We start from the raw sequence: 23,135 nt of genomic DNA, 5'->3' as shown, positions 1-23,135 counted from the left end.
ATGCGATATCTGTACGAAATGTGCCGAATTTTTTAATGCTCCTTTTTCACGTTACATACCATAGCCAAACGGTCTTATGAAGACGCTACTAATTTAGACATGTAGGAAATTTAAAGGTTATCAGTGCTTCATAAGCCGAAAGCGGTTGTGACAAGAAAGAAGGATCAAATTAATAACAACCTAACTGGAAAAAATCCGCATTCATTTCTGAATGCTGACCTGAAGTATGACTGACAAAAAATATTCAACACTTTTTTAATGATTTGAAAAATAATTCAACTGATTTGGCGCGAATATTCGATTTTTTCGGTATGTAAATTTTGACTCGATAAAAGACAGCTAGTATAGCCGTGCATGTGTAGCCAATGGTCCTATAAAGAAAAGAAATTATGTTGTCCTTCCTAGAGATATTTCTTCTACCACTAATTATCTTTAAAGTCGTATTTTGGAAATTCCACCCAACCTCTGTAGACTAGAGGAGAAAGCACACAAAGTAAAACAGGGAAGAAAATCACTTTTCATTGTGGCACTGAGAATTGTTTGACGAAACCAAACTGTTAACAAGAAATCAGTGAATACGTAATTTTCTCAGAAACCTTTTGCAAAGTGAACTATTGCTCTCCCCTTACGAAGGGAATTTAGGAAATCCAAGCTCTGTAGACTGGAGGAGAAATCACACGAAGAAATGGGAGGAAGAAAATTACTTTTCATTGTAGCACTGAAAATTGTTTGACGAAAACAAATTGTCAACGACAAATCAGTGAGTATGTGTTTTCATAAAAAAACTTTTCGGAGTGATCTACTACTTTCTTCTTTTGAAGGGAAATTGTTGTTGAAATATCTTGTTACTGTGCCGGAAAACGGCCTATTTTTCGGAAACAATTTAACAAACACTCCTGTCTACATTGAATGAAAGATTAGCAGTGCGACGAGCTTTCAACCAAGTAGTCCTTGGCCATTGTCAAGTGGAATACAATTATTTCTGATACCTCCATAGAGAGAAAAACGTCATTCCTTCCAAATCTTACCTGTACCACCAAGTTGCCGATCGGGCGCAATAGGAGTGCCAGCTGTGGTGCTATGCCATACTGTAGGAGACTCACGTCGCCATGCCTTTTTATATAAGAGGACGCAGATATAGATGTAGATGTAGATTTAGATTGTTCTGGGGGTTCGAAAACCTGGTCGCATTTCTCGATAATCTTACTTAAGGGGTGTAACAACAGGCCTGTGGAAAATATCTTGTATTTTTATTCACAAATCCCGCTTCGTATCAAGCAATTTTCAAGTGCATTTCGTGTTTATCCCGGGTACAAGCCACCACGCGGGCGGAGGGAGAGGCGCTGTAGGTATCGCTCACAACGAACAGACAGGACAGACTAACAAGTAGCGGACCACATACACTAAGACCGACCACGCCACAACACGAGGCAAGCAAGCAGGAGCGGAGGTGACAAACACGACGAGAAGACAACAACGCAGGAACACTCCCAAACAACGGGCATGCAATAAATGTTTCTTATATTACATATATGTTCAGTTCTCCGGATAGTCACTTAATACATTAGAAAATAGCCCGTAATGGAGTCTAAACCGGGTAGGTTTACGAAATTACAACAGAAATGGCATCTGGAGCACTTTATGTCAATAAGAGTGATAATCTCATTCTTAAATGTTTTCAAAGAGTGGCAACTATACGTCACTAAAATTCCGTATGTGGGTAATAGACAGCTCGTGTAACATATCAAGGATAGCGAACATTGGAATTATGAAATTATGTAACGACAGCTAGAGCCACATTTATTGCCATCTTACTAGGCAACAGCAGGTGTCTCTTCGTACAAATATAGCACCAGATACCATAGAAGCTATACTAGCTACAGCGGTGTAGAGAGCTGTTCTGATGCGTGCATCACATTGTAAATTATTGGATACCCGCTATCACAGTAAAATTAAAGATATTTCTGGTCCACGATGATGGTGGCATTTTATGTAGTATACTTTGGTCAGCAACCACACTGTTAAAATTCTTCTGGATGTAGTGGGCTACACCCCAGAGCCACATTTTCGGCAGTGGCACAGTCTTCCAGGCAACAACACCGCTGAAATTCCAAATATAATGTCAATTCGATGATCACATTGTTTTAATAAACTGTAATATGTCACTGCTACTAATCACTTGCGACTTTCCCTCGAGATAAAACTTACTTGGAATTTATGCTATCAACCGACACCCCGTTAAAGCCCTATGAGAGTTGCTTTCTCTTCCCAATATCTTAGTATCAGCGTTAAAGAGGATCCTCAAAACATACCGATGTGTGCCAACCGTATCTGCTCAGTAGCTTGGTTTCCGTCATAAATAAAAATGTGCTCGTTATGGAGAATTTGCTGCCTAATATCATCTGTTTTAAGATTAATTCTTGATTTTTCAACTGGATGTACTCGGCTGGAACTTGTTTTCATTCGAATAAGTCACTCTCTGTTCCACAAAATTAAGTAAATAACATATGAATGCAATGATTTAACCTGTAGCTAAGCTTTCAACTATCTGTGAAACTCTCACAATGAGAGCGTAGTTGTCCGACTATATACCAGCAGAAATATTATATGTAGTTAGAAATTTATCAGGCATAAGCATTATGTAGTTTCCTGAAAAATCTATGGATAAAGAGTGGAAAAACTGTAAGATGGCAACATTGTGTGAAAATACATACTGTAGGCTAGTCTCATCACTTAATTTCTGGATAGCTACTGAACTGATGTTAACGATTAGTTAATGTGCCTTAAGGGGCCATGTTTATGTGACCCAGCGTATTATGACACCTGACAGAGACGGATAGAAACTTGTGTACGGGGAGCTTTATTCCTAGCGAAAAGACATCGCCTTCTTTGTTGCGGTGAGCAAACGGTCAGTTACTCTTGGACCCGTAGCAGTCTTAGTGATGAACGACCGAACTTGTCAATGTAGTATCCTCATCGCAACAGTAGAGTCTTATACTGTAAGGAAGCAAGGGAGTGGATGTTGCTATGGGTGACCGGTCTTCTCTTTCTACAGCACAAATGCACACGTGGATTAATGCGGTTCTTTATTTACATGAACTGGATACTTACCTTTAATAGAGACCATATTGTGTAGTAAAACCTCTTCGGTAATAGTCCCCTTGCAGACAAAATCGATAACCTTGCTATTAGATATTTTAGTCTCACAGCTGGTCCAGCTATGGTAACTAATCTGGTCTCTATGTACCGTCGTAGCTACTGATGCGATCTGAGCCCGCTCTACAATTGAACTGACGGCAGCCAGACTAGAGAGTCGAGTCAAGCCCTCTGGTTAGCTGAGGGGGCCTAATACATTCTGCTGAGAAGGCGGTGGCAGCATGTTGCTTGTCAGGGTGTCTCTGGCCTCTCTCGTGACAGCTACTCTTGATCCATCGCCTACTATCGATCTTCGCCTACATATTTACCCACTGGTGTGCTGGCGAGAGCTTACGCCAGCACAGTTAACTGAGGACAAGCAAACATGAATTGCCGACAAATGCTGGTTTCTGTGATTTCATGGTGCGATATACACTCACCCGTTCTTCCACTTCTTCATGTCATGCAAACATTTCTCGATGTTTAATTGATAACAAACGATTGCATTTGTTAATTCTTTCATTTACAAACGTATATAATTTCGATGTAAGGTGCTCATTCGACTGCAATTGTAGTCACGATCGTGATGGCTACACCATTGCCTGCATTCCACAAGCTACTTTACGAAGCAAGACGATGGGTTCTTATGACAGCACTAGTAATTCAGCTCTGCTATATTTACTTCACGAATGGTACGCAAAAGAACGAATTTTAGAAAATAACAACCCACTGTTGATATTTTAAGCATTTGATAATTATGGTAAATAACACCTGAGTGAAAAATGTTCATCTTAAATAAATGGATTGGAATCGCGAGCGGCAAGAATGTGGGAAAATTGATCAGAAAAATATATTTTTAGGAACAAAACTGCTTTTGGACCCACGTTATACAAGTACAGTTTAGGAACTACTATTACTCGTGCAATGCCCATTATCAGTAACGAGATTCGTTGTGCCACTATCAGCGTTTTTAATCGTAACTGCTATACTGCTGGCCATTGAAATGCAGATGATAAATGGGTATTCATTGGACAAATATATTATACTAGAACTGACATGTGATTACACTTTCACACAACTTGGGTGCATAGATACTGAGAAATCACTACCCAGAACAATTACCTCTGGCCGTAATAACGGCCTTGATACGCCTGGGCATTTAGTCAGACAGAGCTTGGATGGTGTGTATAGGTAGAGCTGCCCATGCAGCTGCAACACGATACCACAGTTCAACAAGAGTTGTGACGGACGTAATGTGTCATGCCAGATGGTCCGCCACCATTGACCAGACGTTTTCAGTTGGTGAGAGATCTGGAGAATATGCTGGCCAGGACAGCAGTCGAAAATTTTCTGTATACAGAAAGACCCGTACAGGACCTACAACATGCGGTCGTGCACTACCCTATTGAAATGTAGGGTTTCGCTGGGATCGAATGAAAGGTAGAGCCACGGGTCGTAACACACCTGAAATGTAACGTCCACTGTTCAGAGTGCCGTCAGTGCGAACAAGAGGTGACCGAGATGTGTAGCCAATGGCACCCCATTCCATCACGCCGCGTGATACACCAGTATGGCGATGACGAATACACGCTTCCAATATGCTTTCACCGCAATGTCGCCAAACAATTATGCGACCATCATGATGCTGTAAACAGAACCTGGATTCATCCGAAAAAATGACGTTTTGCCATTCGTGCAGCCAGGTTCGTCGTTGAGTACACCATCGCAGGCGCTCCTGTCTGTGATGCAGCGTCAAGGGTAACCGCAGCCATGGTCTCCGAGATGCTATTCCATGCTGCTGCAAAGTTCGTCGAACTGTTCGTGAAGATGGTTGTTGTCTTACAAACGTCCCCATCTGTTGACTCAGGGATCGAGACGTGGCCGCATGATCCGTTACAGCCATGTGGATAAGATGGCTGTCATCTCGACTGCTAGTGATACGAGGCCGTTGGGATCCAGCCCTCCTGAACCCACCGATTCCATATTCTGCTAACAGTCATTGGCCTCGACCAACGCGAGCAGGAATGTCGCGATATGATAAACCACAATTTGCGATGGGCTAGAATCCGACCGTTGTCAAAGTCGGAAACGTGATGATAGGCATTTCTCATCCTTACACGAGGCATCACAACAACGTTTCACTAGGCCTCGCCGGTCAACTGCTGTGTGTGTATGAGAAATCGGTCGGAAAGTTTCCTCAAGTCAGCACTTTGTAGGTGTCTCCACCGGTGCCAACCTTGTGTGAATCCTCTGAAAAGCTAATCATTTGCACATCACAGCATCTTCTTCCTATCGGTTAAATTTCGCGTCTATAGCACGTCATCTTCGTAGTGTAGCAATTTTAATGGCCAGTAGCGTAAAAGACAAATGGAACTGGCAAATGGACTTTGAAGAGGGAGCTGTAGTGCAATTACCGGGCGTTGAGCGGGTTGCTGGAGGCGAAACTGTAGGCGCGCTGGAATCGGCTAGTGACATGCCGACAGCGGCGTGAAGCCAGCGTGCACGCGCGCAGGTGTCAGCTGCTCTCATCTCCCGTGATCCGGAAGCATGGAGGTGTTAGCCGGCGGCGCACGGTCCTGTGGCAGCTGCCTGCGTTGTCTGTCCGGCGGCGCATTGATGACTGTCACTCAGATCGCGCGTCCTGCGTGAGCTGCCACACGCAGCCGTATCGGCCGACACGCTCGTGCGTGCTGTGCGAGCGACAAACACCCCCTGCAACAGCCGAATAGCTGTTTCTAGGACTGCCGACAATAAGCGGTACAATCATGTTGCTCGTGATTATGGCACCAAAATCAGTTTCACGTAGGAAAATAAGGCGAACAAGAACAGTTGTGCATGAACTGTACAGAGGGATCTTTACGAAAAAGTTAAACTTTTATATCTCCATCTGATATACGAGGACACACATAAATATGCGTGACTCTCTTAGCAATGGATTAAGATGGAGCGGTTCTTATGTGTCCAAGAACTTTCAACAGGGGATACGTTTGGAAGAAAACTGAATTAAGGTGCCCTTGGTCCCGGGATAGCGTCCTTTGCTATGCGATAAGTACGGAATTAAACTAAATGCTGAATTAAAATCCATGTGGTCTAGGAGTAACATAATTAGCTATTAATCAACAATGCAACGTGTCCTGGGTTGGAACACAGGAACCGCTGCTTAGATTTTAGCTGAGATAGCATAGTAACTTAACTACAACCGCATCACATCCTGTGTGTACTAAGTTTTATCTATACTCTTTACGTTCCATCTCAGAGTACGTTTTCAATATCTTACCAAGGTAAATTAGGTGTTTACACACCTATCCCAATATATGAGGCACACTAAATTCTTCATAAAACACATGGAACTACCAAGAAATTTTGCCGATATTTGATTACTGACATCGCATGAGGAACCATCGCTGATTCCAAGGAAAATGTTTCAAATAATAGGAATAGCCTGCATAAATTGTGCATAAATCATCTTTTCTATTGAAAATTGCTCAAATGTATTGTGAAACAATTTGTGTAGAAGAGAAAAATATGATAGGTTAGAAAAACATTTCATAAGCTTAGTTAGCTCTACATAGTTTTGAGCATCATTTGTGTCAAATGTTTCTTTAAATGACTTCATATTTCGCTTTTAGACAGAACCCTTCACAAAACATTTGACCAAATCTTTAATTTATTTAGCTTTTGCAGTTCTGTTCATAAAGTATGACATTTGACACGTCATTTTGCTTCCTAATGTCTTCTGTTATCTAAATGTCCTAATTAACTACTTGATTCGGGGGAAGCAGTTTTTTACAGTTACATATCACATTAATGTAACTTTTCATGGGTAAAATAGCTAGGATTTTAATAGGTAAAATATCTGATACCTCATTCGCACAATCAGGAGCAACTGTGCGTCAAATAGTCAAATACTTCAGTTTTTCCACACATCAAGATGTTTGTCTGAATATCCCAGATTACTTTCACGCATTTTTTTTTCAAAAGTAGAACTCATTCAGGTCATTTGGATACCCCATTTGCCCAACTTCGGTTTTGGCTATGAGAATTCAAAGAAGATAGCACTGAATTTTATAAAGAGTCGTGGTTCAGGTCTGCTTACACATTTGACCAAAATGTTATGTGCCTCTTTACATGGTATCGTTAAAAAACTCATTTACATATCTTGAACGGTTCATGAAATATGATGATTATGCTGGTTATTCAGTACTTTAAACCTTTGCAACTGGTCGGCTGCTCTTAGTCTGATTTTGATGCTGGTTATTATTGTTAAAACCACGTTATTCCCAAAGCACATAGCTTTGGGCACACCAAGCGTGCATTATACGCCAGACATAAAACCCAATACCTCGAGAATGGAAGTAGATAGTCTTCAGATCCCAACTTGAAATACAATTTCAATATATTGGCTAAATTTCATATGCTGCAATACGCGACCTATAATGAAACAAATACAAACGCTACTCAATGTGTATTCATACCTGCAAACTTCAGACATTTCATATAATATTTTACTTAATCATAATTATCAGAATAACTATAATTAACATCGAAAATAGGCTCAGGGTTTATCGAGCTGTAGATACGAAAAAATATACTTTCCTCCTGAACAATAGTCCTAAAATCAGAGGATAAGTACTTCATAGGAGCTGGCATTTAAACTCTAGCACTTTGCCGAGAGGTATCATAGCTTCTCTGATATGCATGCCGCAACGATAAGATTGAAACATGTCTGAATTCAAACATCACCAGTTACATGGAACGGCAAATAGCTAGCAGCAGAGACGTCGCTGTCCTAGGATGCTTCTGCAGCTATGCTTACCATCGCAATTGTTGGCCTGAAGGTGTCCTGTACTGTCAGTTTCTTCTCTTGCTTACAAACAACGCAACCTCAGATGCCAGTCAGAAGTTTCGCCTCCGCTGTTGCAACGACAGATGACCTCCGGGATGATCTCTTTGGACTGGTCACAGCTACCTCCCTGGGCGTGGCCACAGACCCGTTAGCTGAGCATTTTTTATTTCTGAGCCGCTAAATTGTTGTTCAACATAGTCATTAAATATTTTCCATTGTCCTCAAATCTCATGTAGGAAGACTACAAGCAAGTTATTGCCACACGGCTCTCACTCGCATATCAGACTGCCTGTTGTCAGTTAATACTTGGCGCTTGGGCACTGTGAGTGCGTCCATTGCATACCACATGCAGGCCCTGAAAAGGATAGTTTCTAGGTAGCGCCCCATTGCTTGGTAAGCTGCATATATCTTTTTATCTCTCGTTTAACAGTGTGTTTGAATAGGCGCCGCCCCTTCCATACACCTCACCAACAAGATCGGTCAGTGTCTCCTGGCGTGCAATAGCTGCTGGCTGAGGAACCTGGGCCTTCTCTCTTCATAAGGTGCACGTCTGTCAGACGATGTGGCGAGGTTCCTCCTCAGAGTGCGAACAAATGTTTTATCTCAAGCGCTTGTTATCCCTAGGACGTGATGGAAATATCAGTGAGAGTTCAAATATTTATCAAAAATTGTTTATTTTTTCACAAAATATTATATAATATCAAAAAGGGAGTATCTGTTTCGGGCATCATCAGCTATCCTTAGATCATATGAGGATGTAGTTGACACACAATAATTTTGAGAAAGCACATTGCGTAAGATTTAATTTCTACTTCTTTCGTATGATCTATGGTTGACCATTAATGACCAAAGCCGGTAACATCTTGCTGACATGATTGTACCAGAAAATAAATTATTTCATAAACGAACAAGTCCGCCCCTCGTAGTCTCGCGGTAGCGTCCTCGCTTCCCGAGCACGGGGTCCCGGATTCGATTCCCGGCGGGGTCAGGGATTTTTCCTGGCTCGAGATGACTGGGTGTTGTTGAGTCGTCTTCATCATAATCATTCATCCCAATTACGGTCGGAGGAAGGCAACGGCAAACCACCTCCATTAGGACCTTGCCTAGTAAGGCGGTGCGGGTCTCCCGCATCGTTCCCCTACGCTCTGTAAAGAAGCATGGGACTTCATTTCCATTTTTCCAAACGAACAACGGCTGCCAGTAAAACTGCTTAATACCTCTTAAATTTTTGATTATTTTGCCTGTCCGTTGTTGTAAGAAGTGAAATGTTACATGATTCTCCTTGCAATAATAGAACTGAACCACTCGTTAGCAAACATATGTTTCAGTCATAAAACAATTGAGCTACCGATTGAACATCAGTTGGTACTCATTCTGACGATTACTTCTCTTAACAAAGTCCAATTATACACACAACAAAGTTGTGCTTGATAATTATTTAAGGTCGAAACCATGATAGCGGAAATATCACACATTTAATATATGTGACCAGTTCTCTCTGCATAACGGGAAAACGAATGCTTCCGCCTTTCCCAGTTATATTGTCTCTTTTCGTTTTCTCATTTTTTTCTCTACCTATACCACTATCTCTCCTTCGCCCATTCTGTTTTCCTCCTCCATTGTTGCCGGTGGGCATATATGTACAGGCACGTATTTATTCTTAGTTGTTTTGTTTTTCACGAGCGAATATAAACTACCTTACTCTAATGTAGGAACTATTCCTGTCAATGGTTCTGTCATTATTGTTCTGAGTTTTTGATTGCTTGTAAGATGTTAGCTCGCTTGCATTTCGTGTGTTGTAGCGTATATTCTTCTTCTTCTTCTTCTTCTTCTTGTCCTCATCCTTTGTCCCACATCAGAGCAGAGTCGGCATGGTTACTAATGGATTATGGCACGGTTAGTTCAATGGGTAGCCGGATGGCCATCGTCTCGCCACTACGTCACACTCTCAAATGGAATATGTGCACCCGAACTGTCTGCGTGGAGTTTTATTTATGTGGAAGTGAACAAAAATTTTCAAAATGTTTGCGAATCGTGTAGCTCAGGCGAGACTTATGCATCAGACCGGTATTCACCTAGTGGCATGAGGGAAACTGCCTAAATCCAACATTGTGCCTGATAGTTATATTTCATTGATTTTCTACTTATCTACATGGGACACCCTGTTCATCATACCTTGACAATGACTTCACTCAACATACTGTAACTGTACACCCAGCACAGTTGTACTTGATAATGGGTTAAGGCCGATTCATTATAATAATATAAAAAACAATGAAGTTTTAGAGTCAAATGGGGGAAATGTCCTTCAAACATTATTACGTGACTGTAGCCAAAGATATGAAGAGATTATCTGTACGTAAAAGATTTGGGAACAAGTAATGAGATTTACGATTGGAGTGCTTCCATGCTGGCAAAGGGACACTGAACTGAGCTGAGAGTGCAGGGTAGCTATCTACAGTAGTGGTCAGCAGCGTCACAGAAGGAGTTTGAGAATGATTTTGTTTCATGGATGGGTACAGCTATGGAATGAGGTGAATGAGATCTTGTGATTATGGGGAGATAAGAGCGTTACTTAATCACTGATGCGAGGTACTGTTATCCCCGTGCACACACTTGCTCATGTAACTTATCTGAAGTCCCAAATCCTATTACAATATGTCTCAAACCTTAAGAAAGCCACTGAAAGAAGCTGAAGTCTTACTGCACATGGTGATGGTATTCTCCTGAGACGCTAATCCGAAACTTACATAGGACTTTCTCAGCTTTTTCTGATACATTATCGCCAAACTAAACAGCGGACTGTTGTTGGCTGGATTCAGTCTTAATTAGTATGTGATGTGATAGTCCAATTGTTATTGCTATAGTGTCACAACTCAAATGTTTAATGCTCTTACAAACCATACAGCGAAGACAGGTAGTAGTGCGTTTGTCTATGAGAAATACACCTTGATAATTATCATTGCCAAAAGCTGCGAGGCTTAAAGTCCTGTATCTCCTACTCCGTCAATATTTTTCGTTAACATTACATCTGGAATAATGTGACTCTGCGTCGTGTGGTGAACGGACTGTAATGGAACGAAGCTCATGTTGCTGGAACTAAAAGATTTTAATTTAGAAGGAGTGTTTTTCAACAAGTTGATGTTCGTATCTTCGATTGCCATGACATGAAGCTGTTGACGTTAAGTCGCAGTCCGGGAACGCTCTACCAATTTACAATCCACATTGATTTACACTGTGGATTAAATTCCGGGACTACAAAATCCGTCAGTACTGTGCAATTGTGTCAACACTTCGTTACAGTTTCCTGGCGTTGAAATTTCTGTTCCTCTTTAAAGTAACAAACCCAGTATCTTTCCCTGTTTCGTCAAATACCGATCTTTCCGTAGAATACTTCAGTAACAGTAGCATTTCAGGTAAATCTCATAAAGTAAAATGCTTATTTACTTCACAGTGATTCGTCTTATTATTATTGTCATTAATTATTTCCTTCATTCATCATCTGAATTCACTTGTTCAAGCCAACAACGTCCGGCCACCTCCTCGGTGGTCTTCCCCTCTGTCTGGTCCCTCTACATCTGTAGTCGAAAATTTGCGATCGAAGCCTATTTTCATACATTTTATCTACATGTTCCCACCACCTTTTTCTGTTTAGACCCGTGTTCTTTTGCACTGAATCTGCTCGTAATCCATTCTCGGTATTTTGATTCTGTCATAATATTCTGTGGAGCATCTCTAATACTATGGAAAAATTGCATTTGCGCAGCCTGGACGCTGGTCATACCCTTTCGCGTGGGAACCCAAATTTCAGATCCACAGAGCGTAGTGGGTACTGCCATGACTTAGAAAAGTCCATGTTCTTTACCTGGAAAACCGAGCATACTGTCTTCAGATCAGAGAAATAGAGCGTTTAGTAACACCACTCCAAAGTAGAATACTCGCAACACATGAATAAAGTAATGAATGAGATACTGAATGAAAACTACTACGACAAATGTTTATATCAACACAATAATAGGTCCAGCTGAAACATAACAGATACACCTGTGGACACCAATTAACACTGAGGTTAGGGCAACATGTCTAACTGCTTTACGTGGTTACACTGGATGTAATGATTCAGTGTTTTGGTCAGACAACGCTCTTCCTTTTACATGTGGTTTGAAATGAATCTGCCGATTACTTGCGCTCAATGACATTGTCAAAGGAGACATTAAGGAAACTTTATGGACTTTCAGGAACGCCCATTTGCCTTTTAGTGTGAGCGAGTTAACTTCTTTTTAAACTTTGGTACATTAGATTCAGTTATCAGTGCTGATAACATTCTCAAATATAATTTACTTTTAAACGAAAGTATGCTGAATTCGATTTCAGGAACGTCAAATATTTATTTACTTAAACGGAGAAATAATGCAGCCAACCCGTTGCCAAAAACTGCTTAGTGCGCTGTCCTAGTTTTCGACACAACTGAGGATGTCCTCATCTCAGTGAAATTTTAAAATTTCATTCTAATGAAGACGCCTTAGGGGTGTCGGTTGGCTGTATTATTTCTCCGTTGAAATTTATAAGTCGTTGCTGAAAGACAGCCCTGTTCAGAATTTTATTATGTGTTTATTTAGATAAAACAATCGTTAACTTTCATTAATGTTAGGACATTTCCAATTGAATTTTATTGTTTTCTCCACACCTGTATCTTGTGATACGAAATCTAGTATACAGTGGAGTGTCAAGGAATTCTTTCCTCATAATATGCTGCTCTAAGTTTTTCTCATTCGCAAACATATTGAGAAGAAAAGGGATGTTTCCATTGACTTCCTCAACCTACTGACTTGTGTGAATGGATTACAGTAAACCTATTTTTCTGTGAGGCGGGGTACAATTCCGCATTTTCCCTTTTTAGGTGGGCTGGTTGCGTTCTGAAGACCAGACCGTGCTTACAATGCATGACAAGGTGGTGACACACAACTCGCGGGTCGGAGTCTCGCACGACCAGCTCCGAACGTGGCGTCTGCACGTGCGCCAGCTGAAGGAGTCGGACCGCGGCTGCTACACCTGCCAGATCAACACCAGCGTCATGAAGCAGCAGACCGGCTGCATCGACGTGCACGGTAAGGCAACCCCACCTCATTGCCGCTTATTTTTCTGAAGTAGTTTGCTTAGCTCACAAAACTAACCATCTATCACTTGTTTCGTCTCACTGTGCAGATTAAATTATACACACGTCAAAAAAAGTCTTGCATCACCTCCGCTCCGAGAGTTCCGGAACCTGTACAGATAATTGGGATAGAGATCAACATAAAGATCATTTCTGCCCTTCTTATTGCCCGTGAAAACCACATATTGCAGGTTGTACCACCATACAGCGAGACCCACAGATGTGGTGGTCCATATTGGTGTACACACCGGTACCTCAAATACCCAGCAGCACGTCCTCTTGCATTGACACATGCCTTTATTCGTCGTCGCGTACTATCCACAAGTTCATCAAGGCACTGTTGGTCCAGATTGTCCCACTCCTCATTGGCGATTTGGCGTAGATCCCTCAGAATGGTTGGTGGGTCACGTCGTCCATAAACAGCCCTTTTCAACCTATTCCAGGCATGTTCGATACTGTTAATGTTTAGAGAACATGCTGGACACTCTAGTCGAGCGATGTCGTTATCTTGAAGGAAGTCGTTCAGAAGATGTGCTCGATAGGGGCGTGAATTGTCATCCATGAAGACGAATACCTCCCCGGTATGCTGCCGATATGGTTGCACTATCGGTCGGAGGATGGCATTCACGTATCGTACAGCCGTTACGGCGCCTTCCATGACCACCAGCGGCTTACGTCGGCCCCACATAGTGCCACCCCAAAACAGCAGGTAACCTCCGCCTAGCTGCACTCCCTGGCAGTGTGGCGGCGTTCAGCCTGACCGGGTTGCCTCCAAACACGTCTCCGACGATTGTCTGGTTGAAGGCATATGCGACACTCATGTGTGAAGAGAACGTGAAGCCAATCCTGAGCAGTCCATTCGGCATGTTGTTGCGCCCATTTGTACTGCGCTGCGTGATGTCGTGTTTGCGAAGTTGGACCTCGCCGTGAACGTCGGGAGAGAAGTTGCGCATCATTCACCCTGTTGCGCAGAGTTCGAATCGTAACACTACGATCTGAGGCTGCACGAAAAGCCTTATTCAACATGGTGGCGTTACTGTCTGGGTTCCTCCGAGCCATAATCCGTAGATAGTGGACATCCACTGCAGTAGTAGCCCTTTGTCAGCCTCGGCGAGGCATGTCATCGACAGTTCCTGTCTCTCTGTATCTTCTGCATGTCCGAACAACACCGCTTTCGTTCACTCCGAGACGCCTGGACACTAGCCTTCTTGAGAGCCCTTCCTGGCACAAAGTAACAATGCGAACGTGATCGAACCGCGGTATTGACCCTCTAGGCATGATTGAACTACAGACAACACGAGCCGTGTACTTTCTTCCTGGTGGAATGAGTGGAACTGATCGGCTGTCGGACCCCCTCCGTCTAATAGGCGCTGCTAATGCATGGTTGTTTACATCTTTGGGCGGGTTTAGTGACATCTCAGAACAGTCAAAGGGACTGGGTCTGTGATACAATATCCACAGTCAACGTCTGTCTTGAGAAGTTCGGGGAACTGGGGTGTTGTAGAACCTTTTTTACGTGTGTAGGTTTGTGAATGAATTAATAACTCCATACGTTCACCAACACTAAGCAGCTGACCTAAAGTTGTGATAGCACAATGTACCGTCACTTGTATTTGATTTCTTTACGCCTGCCTTTCTGACTGGTGTGTGAAGTCTCAGTTTCTCTTAACAGTTGCCATTAGACATACAATGTCCTTCATTGCGCGATTTGTATCTTCCCTTCCCTGAGACTTCTAAGCATTCTTGACATGGTGTTTTCATTTGGAGGACAGAAGATAACAGCACGACCAGTGCTTGCTAAAATCATGTCTCACAAGAAGACGCGTTTCTGCCTAGGCTGCAGTCTGTACCCTTTCAACACTAACTTGAAGCTTGTACGAAAGTACAAAATAATAATTATGAAAATGGCAATGAAAAATAGTTCTGGCCCAGGAAGACGGATGAAGTGTCAGAGTGAATCATCAACAGATTCGTCTGCAGAAACGTGAAACGAACCACCATTAACAAATATCAAAGCAACTGCTATTTGACCGGTACGTGGGTTAGTGGCTTTAGTTTGGCCTTCGAGTGTAGCTGATCGCAGCGACGAGGTGGATCCTCGTAAGATTGACAAGTGCTGAGTGCTGACCGGAAAGGCAGGATAATGCAAGTAAGCATGTAATGGGAGAAATTCTCTGATTGCGCTCTGCTCCTTATGGTGGATAAGGAGCCGTGGCTAAGGACCCGTGGCTAATTCCCATCAATATCGCTTTACAGCCAAGGACAACACTTCGCCAATATCAGAAAAATACTGAAATGCTCTAGTGTAAGATATGAGGATATCGAATTGTGCATCTCGGCCTCACGATCTCAGTGCACCACGATGATGCGTGAACTCTTGTTTTCCCTTGTTGAAAGCCCTTCCTGGCTCAAAGTAACAATGCGGAAGCGATCGAACCGCGGTATTGTCCGTCTAATTTCATAAGCAGCGATTGAAGAAATATTTGAAATTATTCTGTTGGTAAATCAATACGGCCGCATCCATAAACAGTAGGTCGAATTGAGGCTGACCTGTACAGTGAACACGTACTAATATAATTTACCTGAAATTTAACTGGATCCAAAGTAACGACGATATTCATTAAAACGTCTCAGTGTAGTGGATTAGAACTAAATGTACTCCACAATCACACATATAGTGACGTCACGTCGCATACGTTACAGTATGGCTTTATCCTTTTTCTAAACGTCTTTGTGTTAGATATACAAGATATTTCCTCGACAGAAAAATAATTACGGTGTCTGATGGAGGATAACCAGCAATTACATCGTCCGTACGTCAGTTCTGGTGCGTCCCACATAAAAACCAAGAGCACAATGTGAAAGAGCAGGAAATTCCGCTCTTTCATGATTTCATGCAGTTTTCCACTTGCGATTATTTATTTGTTTTCTTTATTTGGAAGTTGTGCATAATTCCACTGTATAATATTTACATTAATATATAAGTAATATGTAATGTAGAACGTTTCTTAAGGTCAGAAAATCAATAACGCTGGTTGGCGCTCATTTCAATTCAACTAGTTTTAATAAAACTGTGTATCTACATCTACATCCATACTCCGCAAGCCACCTGACGGTGTGTGGCGGAGGGTACCCTGAGTACCTCTATCGGTTCTCCCTTCTATTCCAGTCTCGTATTGTTCGTGGAAAGAAGGATTGTCGGTATGCTTCTGTGTGGGCTCTAATCTCTCTGATTTTATCCTCATGGTCTCTTCGCGAGATATACGTAGGAGGGAGCAATATACTGCTTGACTCATCGGTGACGGTATGTTCTCGAAACTTTAGCAAAAGCCCGTACCGAGCTACTGAGCGTCTCTCCTGCAGAGCCTTCCATTGGAGTTTATCTATCATCTCCGTGACGCTTTCGCGATTACTAAATGATTCTGTAACGAAGCGTACTGTTCTCCGTTGGATCTTCTCTATCTCTTCTATCCACCCTATCTGGCACGGATCCCACACCGCTGAGTAGTATTCACGTTGTGGGCGAACAAGCGAACTGTAACCTACTTCCTTTGTTTTCGGATTGCATTTCCTTAGGATTCTTCCAATGAAACTCAGTCTGGCATCTGCTTTACCGACGATCAACTTTATATGATCATTCCATTTCAAATCACTCCTAATGCGTACTCCCAGATAATTTATGGAATTAACTGCTTCCAGTTGCTGACCTGCTATATTGTAACTAAATGATAAGGGATCTATCTTTCTATGTATTCGCAGCACATTCACTTGTCTACATTGAGATTCAATTGCCATTTCCTGCACCATGCGTGAATTCGCTGCAGATCCTCCTGCATTTATGTACAATTTTCCATTGTTACAACCTCTCGATACACCACAGCATCATCTGCAAAAAGCCTCAATGAACTTCCGATGTCATCCGCAAGGTCATTTATGTAAATTGTGAATAGCAACGGTCCTATGACACTCCCCTGCGGCACACCTGAAATCACTCGTACTTCGGAAGACTTCTCTCCATTGAGAATGACATGCTGCTCTCTGTTATCTGAGAACTCTTCAATCCAATCTTACAATTGGTCTGATAGTCCATATCCTCTTACTTTGTTCATTAAGAGTAATTTAAAAATAAATACTAAACATAATTTGAACGTGCTAAATGGGTCTGGTTTCCTGATGTGATAAATGTATGGCACTGCAGTGCCTTGTCGTCTTTGGCGGCCTACCTGTGAGGAATCCATTGGTTTCACATGGGTACCTTTAAGCAGGAGTTCAGCTTAATGACTGGGCGCTGCGAGTGCAGCCTCATCATGTCAAAACTAAAATTTTATGGGCGATAGAATTTTGAGCAGGAATCTTGAGGAGGAACTAATAAGTTTTCACGTGTTTTCGAGTGAAGTGTGTTTTTGCGGCAGGAGGTCTTTAAATGGCAAGAACGTTCATGACGGTCCTTGACGGACAGTGAAACAGTATCAGTGATGACGTTCATGTTAACAAATCCTCAGATCATGGACTTCAGTTCTATTTGCGGCGTAGATGACTTATTCGCTATTCACACAATCTTGACTATTCTTAGCTATGTAGTTTTTTTTTAATTAATGTCGAAAACAACATAACTTTCATGATTTAATGTAAGATTATCATACTTCTTTTTTGTGAACAGCAGCAACGATACGCAGTATTCACATTAACTAAGCCATTGTGTTGACTTAACTTTTTATTATTCTGATTCAACTAATTTTTCATGCCCTTTATTTAACTCGCATTATGATTCATTAATTATTACATTATGCGTTAAACTTCATGCGTGTTATCGATGGTTCCGTAATGAAAACCATAGTAAATAGCTGGTGCTTTCATTAGCCCAGACGCATAGCGGTGGATGACGCATCCCGATGATTGTTGACGCACACTTAACTGCTAACTCTGTCTAACGGGAGATGAGAACTGGGTTGTCGTAAAGGAACGTTGGAGTGTTGTCGAGAGATTGAAGTTAATCGAATATGCAAGAAGAGGGATTCACCGCAGTGTGACCTCAATCAGTTTATTAATATGTACTTCGACCTTTGCTTGTGGTGACAGTGAGGTGGTGCAACAAATAAAATCCTGAACTCAGATGTATACACAACGGTCGACGCACAATCTTCAAAACAGCTTATGAGAGTTGACGAATTAGTGAAATTACGTTTCTTTTTACGTCCTACACTGCTCCAAAAAACAATGAAACCGTTTCTTGACGTCAGACATCTTATCTTTCGAAATTACTTTGTCAGCCGTGACCTTATGAATTTTTTCTCTAACTTGTCGTTTCTTGAGCCCTTATATGGAGTTTTCAGTCTCGAGGAAATGCTCCAGATGTGATTAATCGAGTTAATAAAGCATATATAAAAAGTTTAAATATTTTTTCGGTGTTAAAGTGCAACAGATTAAAACTACAAAGGTTGTACAAATCTTATGGAATTCTTTGGATGCAGCTTTAACATTATTGACATATTTTGTAATTTATTACCTCAGTGGAAGACTTTTATGTGAACCACGTTAAGGCTGTTAGGAAATACGGTTATCGTAACATTCACTTTCTACTTTCATAACCCATTTTTTTCGGGCTTGTAGAAGCACCGCCTCTTTTTCTCTGAGAAACACTTGCATCCTACGACATCAAGTAATTGTTAGATGCATTCCAATCTTTGACGTTTGCCGATGACATTGTAATTCTATAAAAGAGAGCAAAGCATGTGGAAGCTAAACATAATAGAGAGTGACTTGAATCAGGGATATAGAATGAAAATCAAGAAACGAAAATCAAGAATTCTCCAATGCGAGAGAATCAGATTGGAAATGAGACACTGAAGGTAGGTGATGAGCCTCGAAATTTGGGCGGCAAAATAACTGATGATGGTCGAAGTCGAAAGGATATAATATAGAGGCTAGAAATGAAAAATAAATAGTTTCTCAAGGAAAAAAATCTAATACCGAATATAAATTTAAGTGTTATAAAATATTTTCTGAAGGTATTTGAAGTCTAGCCTTGTACAGAAGTGAAATGAGACAACAGAAAATTCAGACAAAAAAAGAATAGAAGCGTTTGGTAGCCGGTGCTACAGCAGATTCCTGAAGCTTAGATGAGTGGATCCAATGAGGAGGTAATGAGTGGAATATGGAAGGAAATAAATTTGTGGCAGAACTTGAATAAAACAACGGATGAATTAATAGGACGCTACCAGAAACTTGAAGGAATCATAAAACTTTTATTGCAGATAAGTGAGAAGGTAAAAATTACAGAGGAAGGTCGGGAGATGAATGCAGTTTGCTGGTTCAAATAAATGTAGGTTGAGAAAGTTTTTCAAGGGTAAAGAGGCTTACATAGGTTAGAGGAGCGTGGAGAGTTGCGTCCGCAAGAACAGACATAGTAGATCTGATCCGTCGTTCAGCATGTTGGTAAGTAGGTCCGCAAGTTAACGATATGGGATAACACACTTGAATTTCAAAAGGAGTATTTCTCTACAAAGTGTCATAACACATACTAAAAATCAGCTACACCTACTTATTTCTTCTCACATTCACTTGCGATATCAGTTGTGTGTGTGAGAGAGTATCTGATCGTTACTAGTCCTACCCCTGATCTGCATCCAACCAGTTTTATAGAGACGTGTCTGTCGATTACTTAAAAAAAATTTAGTGTGGTTAGACGCCTATGAAGCTTCTATGTGACTCGTAGAAGAATTAGTGAACGATAGTTTCCTAGTTTCGTATGGTCTTGGTTTCACTATTTCTAGTACTTCGACATACTTCAACATAGGTGGAAGATTTCACGTTTTTAGGATACTGGAAATCTATTCCAATGTAGCTGTTCATCAGTTAGCTAGATATTCAGGGTGTATTGTTTTAAACACAGCTACATTTCCAAGTTTCATTATTTTGATTGCATATTTTGTTTCCACATCTTGAACTGGAATCAAGAATCTAGAAGTACGTGCGAGAGGTCTTCTTTTGGTATTCAATTATAAATTTTTATTCCTTTTAGTCCGTCATTTATTTTCCTGGATACTGATACCAGGTGTTTAGCAAATTCGAACAAATTGATCACGTTATTTGACTTTTTGGTTGCAGAATTTGACGAATGTAGGTTCCTACTGATGGACGAGGCTTTCCTGCTAAAGGGGTATTATCTAAGGATTCTACTGCTTCATCCCTTTTTTTTTTCCTGTCCTCAACCAAGTGCTATGAGACACTTGTTGCATTTTCAGACGGTGTTTCTCGTACTCTGTTAGTAATTTCACTCTCCAGCGAAGGATCTACTCTTCACCTCTACAAATGCGTCGTCTAGTAACCCCTTCGATAATCCGAACAATTCTTCTCCAGTTGTTGAAGTTCCATTTTATCTATCTAATGCTAGCGTCTTTTCACTTTTCATATTCAGTTGTCTTTCTTTATCTTCCGTCTCAGATTAGGATGTGATCGTGTCACATGTATCGACATCCCCAGCGGTAAGAAACAAGGTCTGTGTTGATTGTAGGGGAAATCATTAACACTGTACGCCGCACATGATTGAGTGACTAATGAGACTGAGTTGTTAAAAAAAGGAGAGGGGTGCATCTTCTAGTCCAGCGGACTAAATGAGTAATAGTTAGGTCTCCAGCATCATCAATTAATTTCAGATTTTCAGTTTCCCTCTAGTTTTCAAACACTTCACTATTAAACTCACTCTTGTTCTAAGCCCACAGATGATAATGGCTGTTTAAATCACAAAGGTATAAAGCTGATTGCTGCTGAAATATTATGAGAGAGGGTTAGGGCAATTAGTCTCTAGGTCTTTTATACGTTGACTATGGTCGAATTTTCAATTGTTACCATAGTAATAGAAGTGTCATTTTCAGTGTGTATTAACCAGCATTTGGTTCTTGACGTAATCATACACTGCAAGGCTATGCACTGAGTGGAAGTTAGTGGCTTTTAATTTAAACCTAGTATTGTTCCCCTGCTCTGTAACTGTTCTTCGTCTCCTGTCTGCCTTTTGTGAAGCACGATGCGGTACTTCCGTGAAAACCTATAGAGATATTGGCATTTCGCTCCACTTATCCCTTCGATATCAAGTTGACAAATGCGCAAAGATGATCCAATTTTACGAAGTTATGAGTCCTGAAAAGGACCTTCCGGCGTTCGTTATGTCATTTGACCAGTAGCTCCTTTCAGACATTTCAGTTGCATCTTATAACTACTCGTTTCCTAGCACCACATCCTGGTCTCATTAACTGTAATTCAAGGTTATACCAAAGGACATAAAGCAATGCAGACCTCATTCCAAAGCATCTTAGTCGGCTTCATAACATACCTACAATAAGCCCATCTGATCATTTCGTTTCATATCCTTACTATTACACTCAGGCACTTGCATGGGTTGACTGATTCCAGTAACTGTGAATCGATGATACTCTAGTCATAAGGCACTGTGTATGCTTCATTTCACGAAGTGCACCTTTCTACATTTCTGAGCGTCTAATACATATTTCCAATCTTTGCGCCATTTTAAAATTTTATCAAGTTCTGAGGGAACATTTGTGCATAGTTTTACAGACAGTATTTCACTACAAATGGCAGTATCATCTTCGGAACACGTGAGATTACTGTTAACATTGGCACCTAGTTCATTAATATCCAACATGTCCGCCTGCTCAACTGTCCAGCCTCCCATGCAAGCGAGCCCGGGTTCGATTCCCAGCCAGGTTAGAGGTTTTCTCCGTTCGGGGACTGGGTGTTGTGTTGTCCTCGTCATCATATCATCCTCATCACGGCCTGCAAGTCTCCCGATGTGGCGTCCACTGATACAAGGCTTGCACTTGCCGGACGAACTTCCCCGATGGGGCCTCCCGGCCAACAATGCCATACGCTCATTTCATTTCCAATATTCATTGTGAACAGCAGATGTCAGAATACACTTTACAGGGGCGTGGCTGAAGTTACTCCACGTCTGTGGATGATTCTTCACAATTACTACTGTGCCGCCATCAGCATTTTTCCTTCCAGCTTGAAAAATGGAGTACTTTGTAAAGCGCACAGGCGTTATGGAGGTGTGAGGCCCACAGGCAGGGCGTCTCCCCCCCCTCCCCTACTCCCCTCTCCGCCAGAAGAGCCACCGCCTGGCAGCAGCCCTACAACCTCCCACTCCCCCTGCTAATGGGGCCCGCGTGTTAAATCAGCTGCGGCAAGTCCGCAGTTCAATAGGCAATTACCAGCCCTAATAAGGCGGCGTGCGGCTCGATCGTCGGGCCTGGCGGAGGCTTTCATTTGTCACCGTCAGGCACCGTCCTACGCCTGTAACAACTGCCACACCTCCGCGGGTCCCTCACGCGCCGTACTTATTACGCCAACTTCCACTGTCACTCCTCCATGTCATTACGCAACATAAACGCAACATAACATCAGACACTTGGCATTGAAAACCATACTCAACAGCCCAAAGCGTGATCTACAGGACTAAATAAGGCGCTTAAGACCACTAGAACAAAAATAATTGCAAAACGATTTAGGCAGGCTATCTGTATCTGTGCGTAGAAGGGGTGACACCTTGAGCTAGATACGCAGAAATAATTTTACTGAAATCGATTTTGGTATTACATTGCACCATCTTCAGGCCAGATTAAATCGTGGATACCGGGCAATCATCATTATAGTTGGCTCTGAGCACTATGAGACTTAATATCTGAGGTCATCAGTCTCCCATCATTATAGTTGTCATGGTGCAAACAAGTCTATGTCTGCTACAGTGAATCATCTTATGGTACACTTATGAGATATGTGACTATGGTTGTGTGGTATCCACATGATCACCTAGAGATGAGCTAATGTAACACCAAAATTTGTTGCAAACGCAATGACACCTACAAATATAGCTGAAGAGCTCAGAACGAATTGTTCGCTCTGCAGCGGATTATTTGCTGGTATTATATTTCCTGGCAGATTAAAACTGTGTGTCAGACCGAGACTCGAACTCCGAATCTTTTC

At 41.8% G+C, this 23,135-nt stretch overlaps 1 protein-coding gene across 1 annotated transcript in view; it reads left to right on the top strand.

The window, feature by feature from the left end:
* The window catches only part of LOC124620085 (lachesin-like), a 229,745-nt gene that overhangs the window by 5,679 nt on the left and 200,931 nt on the right, over positions 1-23,135 (top strand). The window contains exon 3 of the mRNA XM_047146754.1: positions 12,882-13,089. Within this exon, the coding sequence (XP_047002710.1) occupies positions 12,882-13,089 (208 nt within the window). The remainder of the gene's footprint in view (positions 1-12,881; positions 13,090-23,135) is intronic.

This window comes from Schistocerca americana, chromosome 6 (genome assembly GCF_021461395.2).
Source record: "Schistocerca americana isolate TAMUIC-IGC-003095 chromosome 6, iqSchAmer2.1, whole genome shotgun sequence".
Classification (NCBI taxonomy): Eukaryota; Metazoa; Arthropoda; class Insecta; order Orthoptera; family Acrididae; genus Schistocerca; species Schistocerca americana.
Note: the sequence above shows the minus strand (reverse complement) of the source record. Positions and strands in the feature narration are given on the sequence as shown.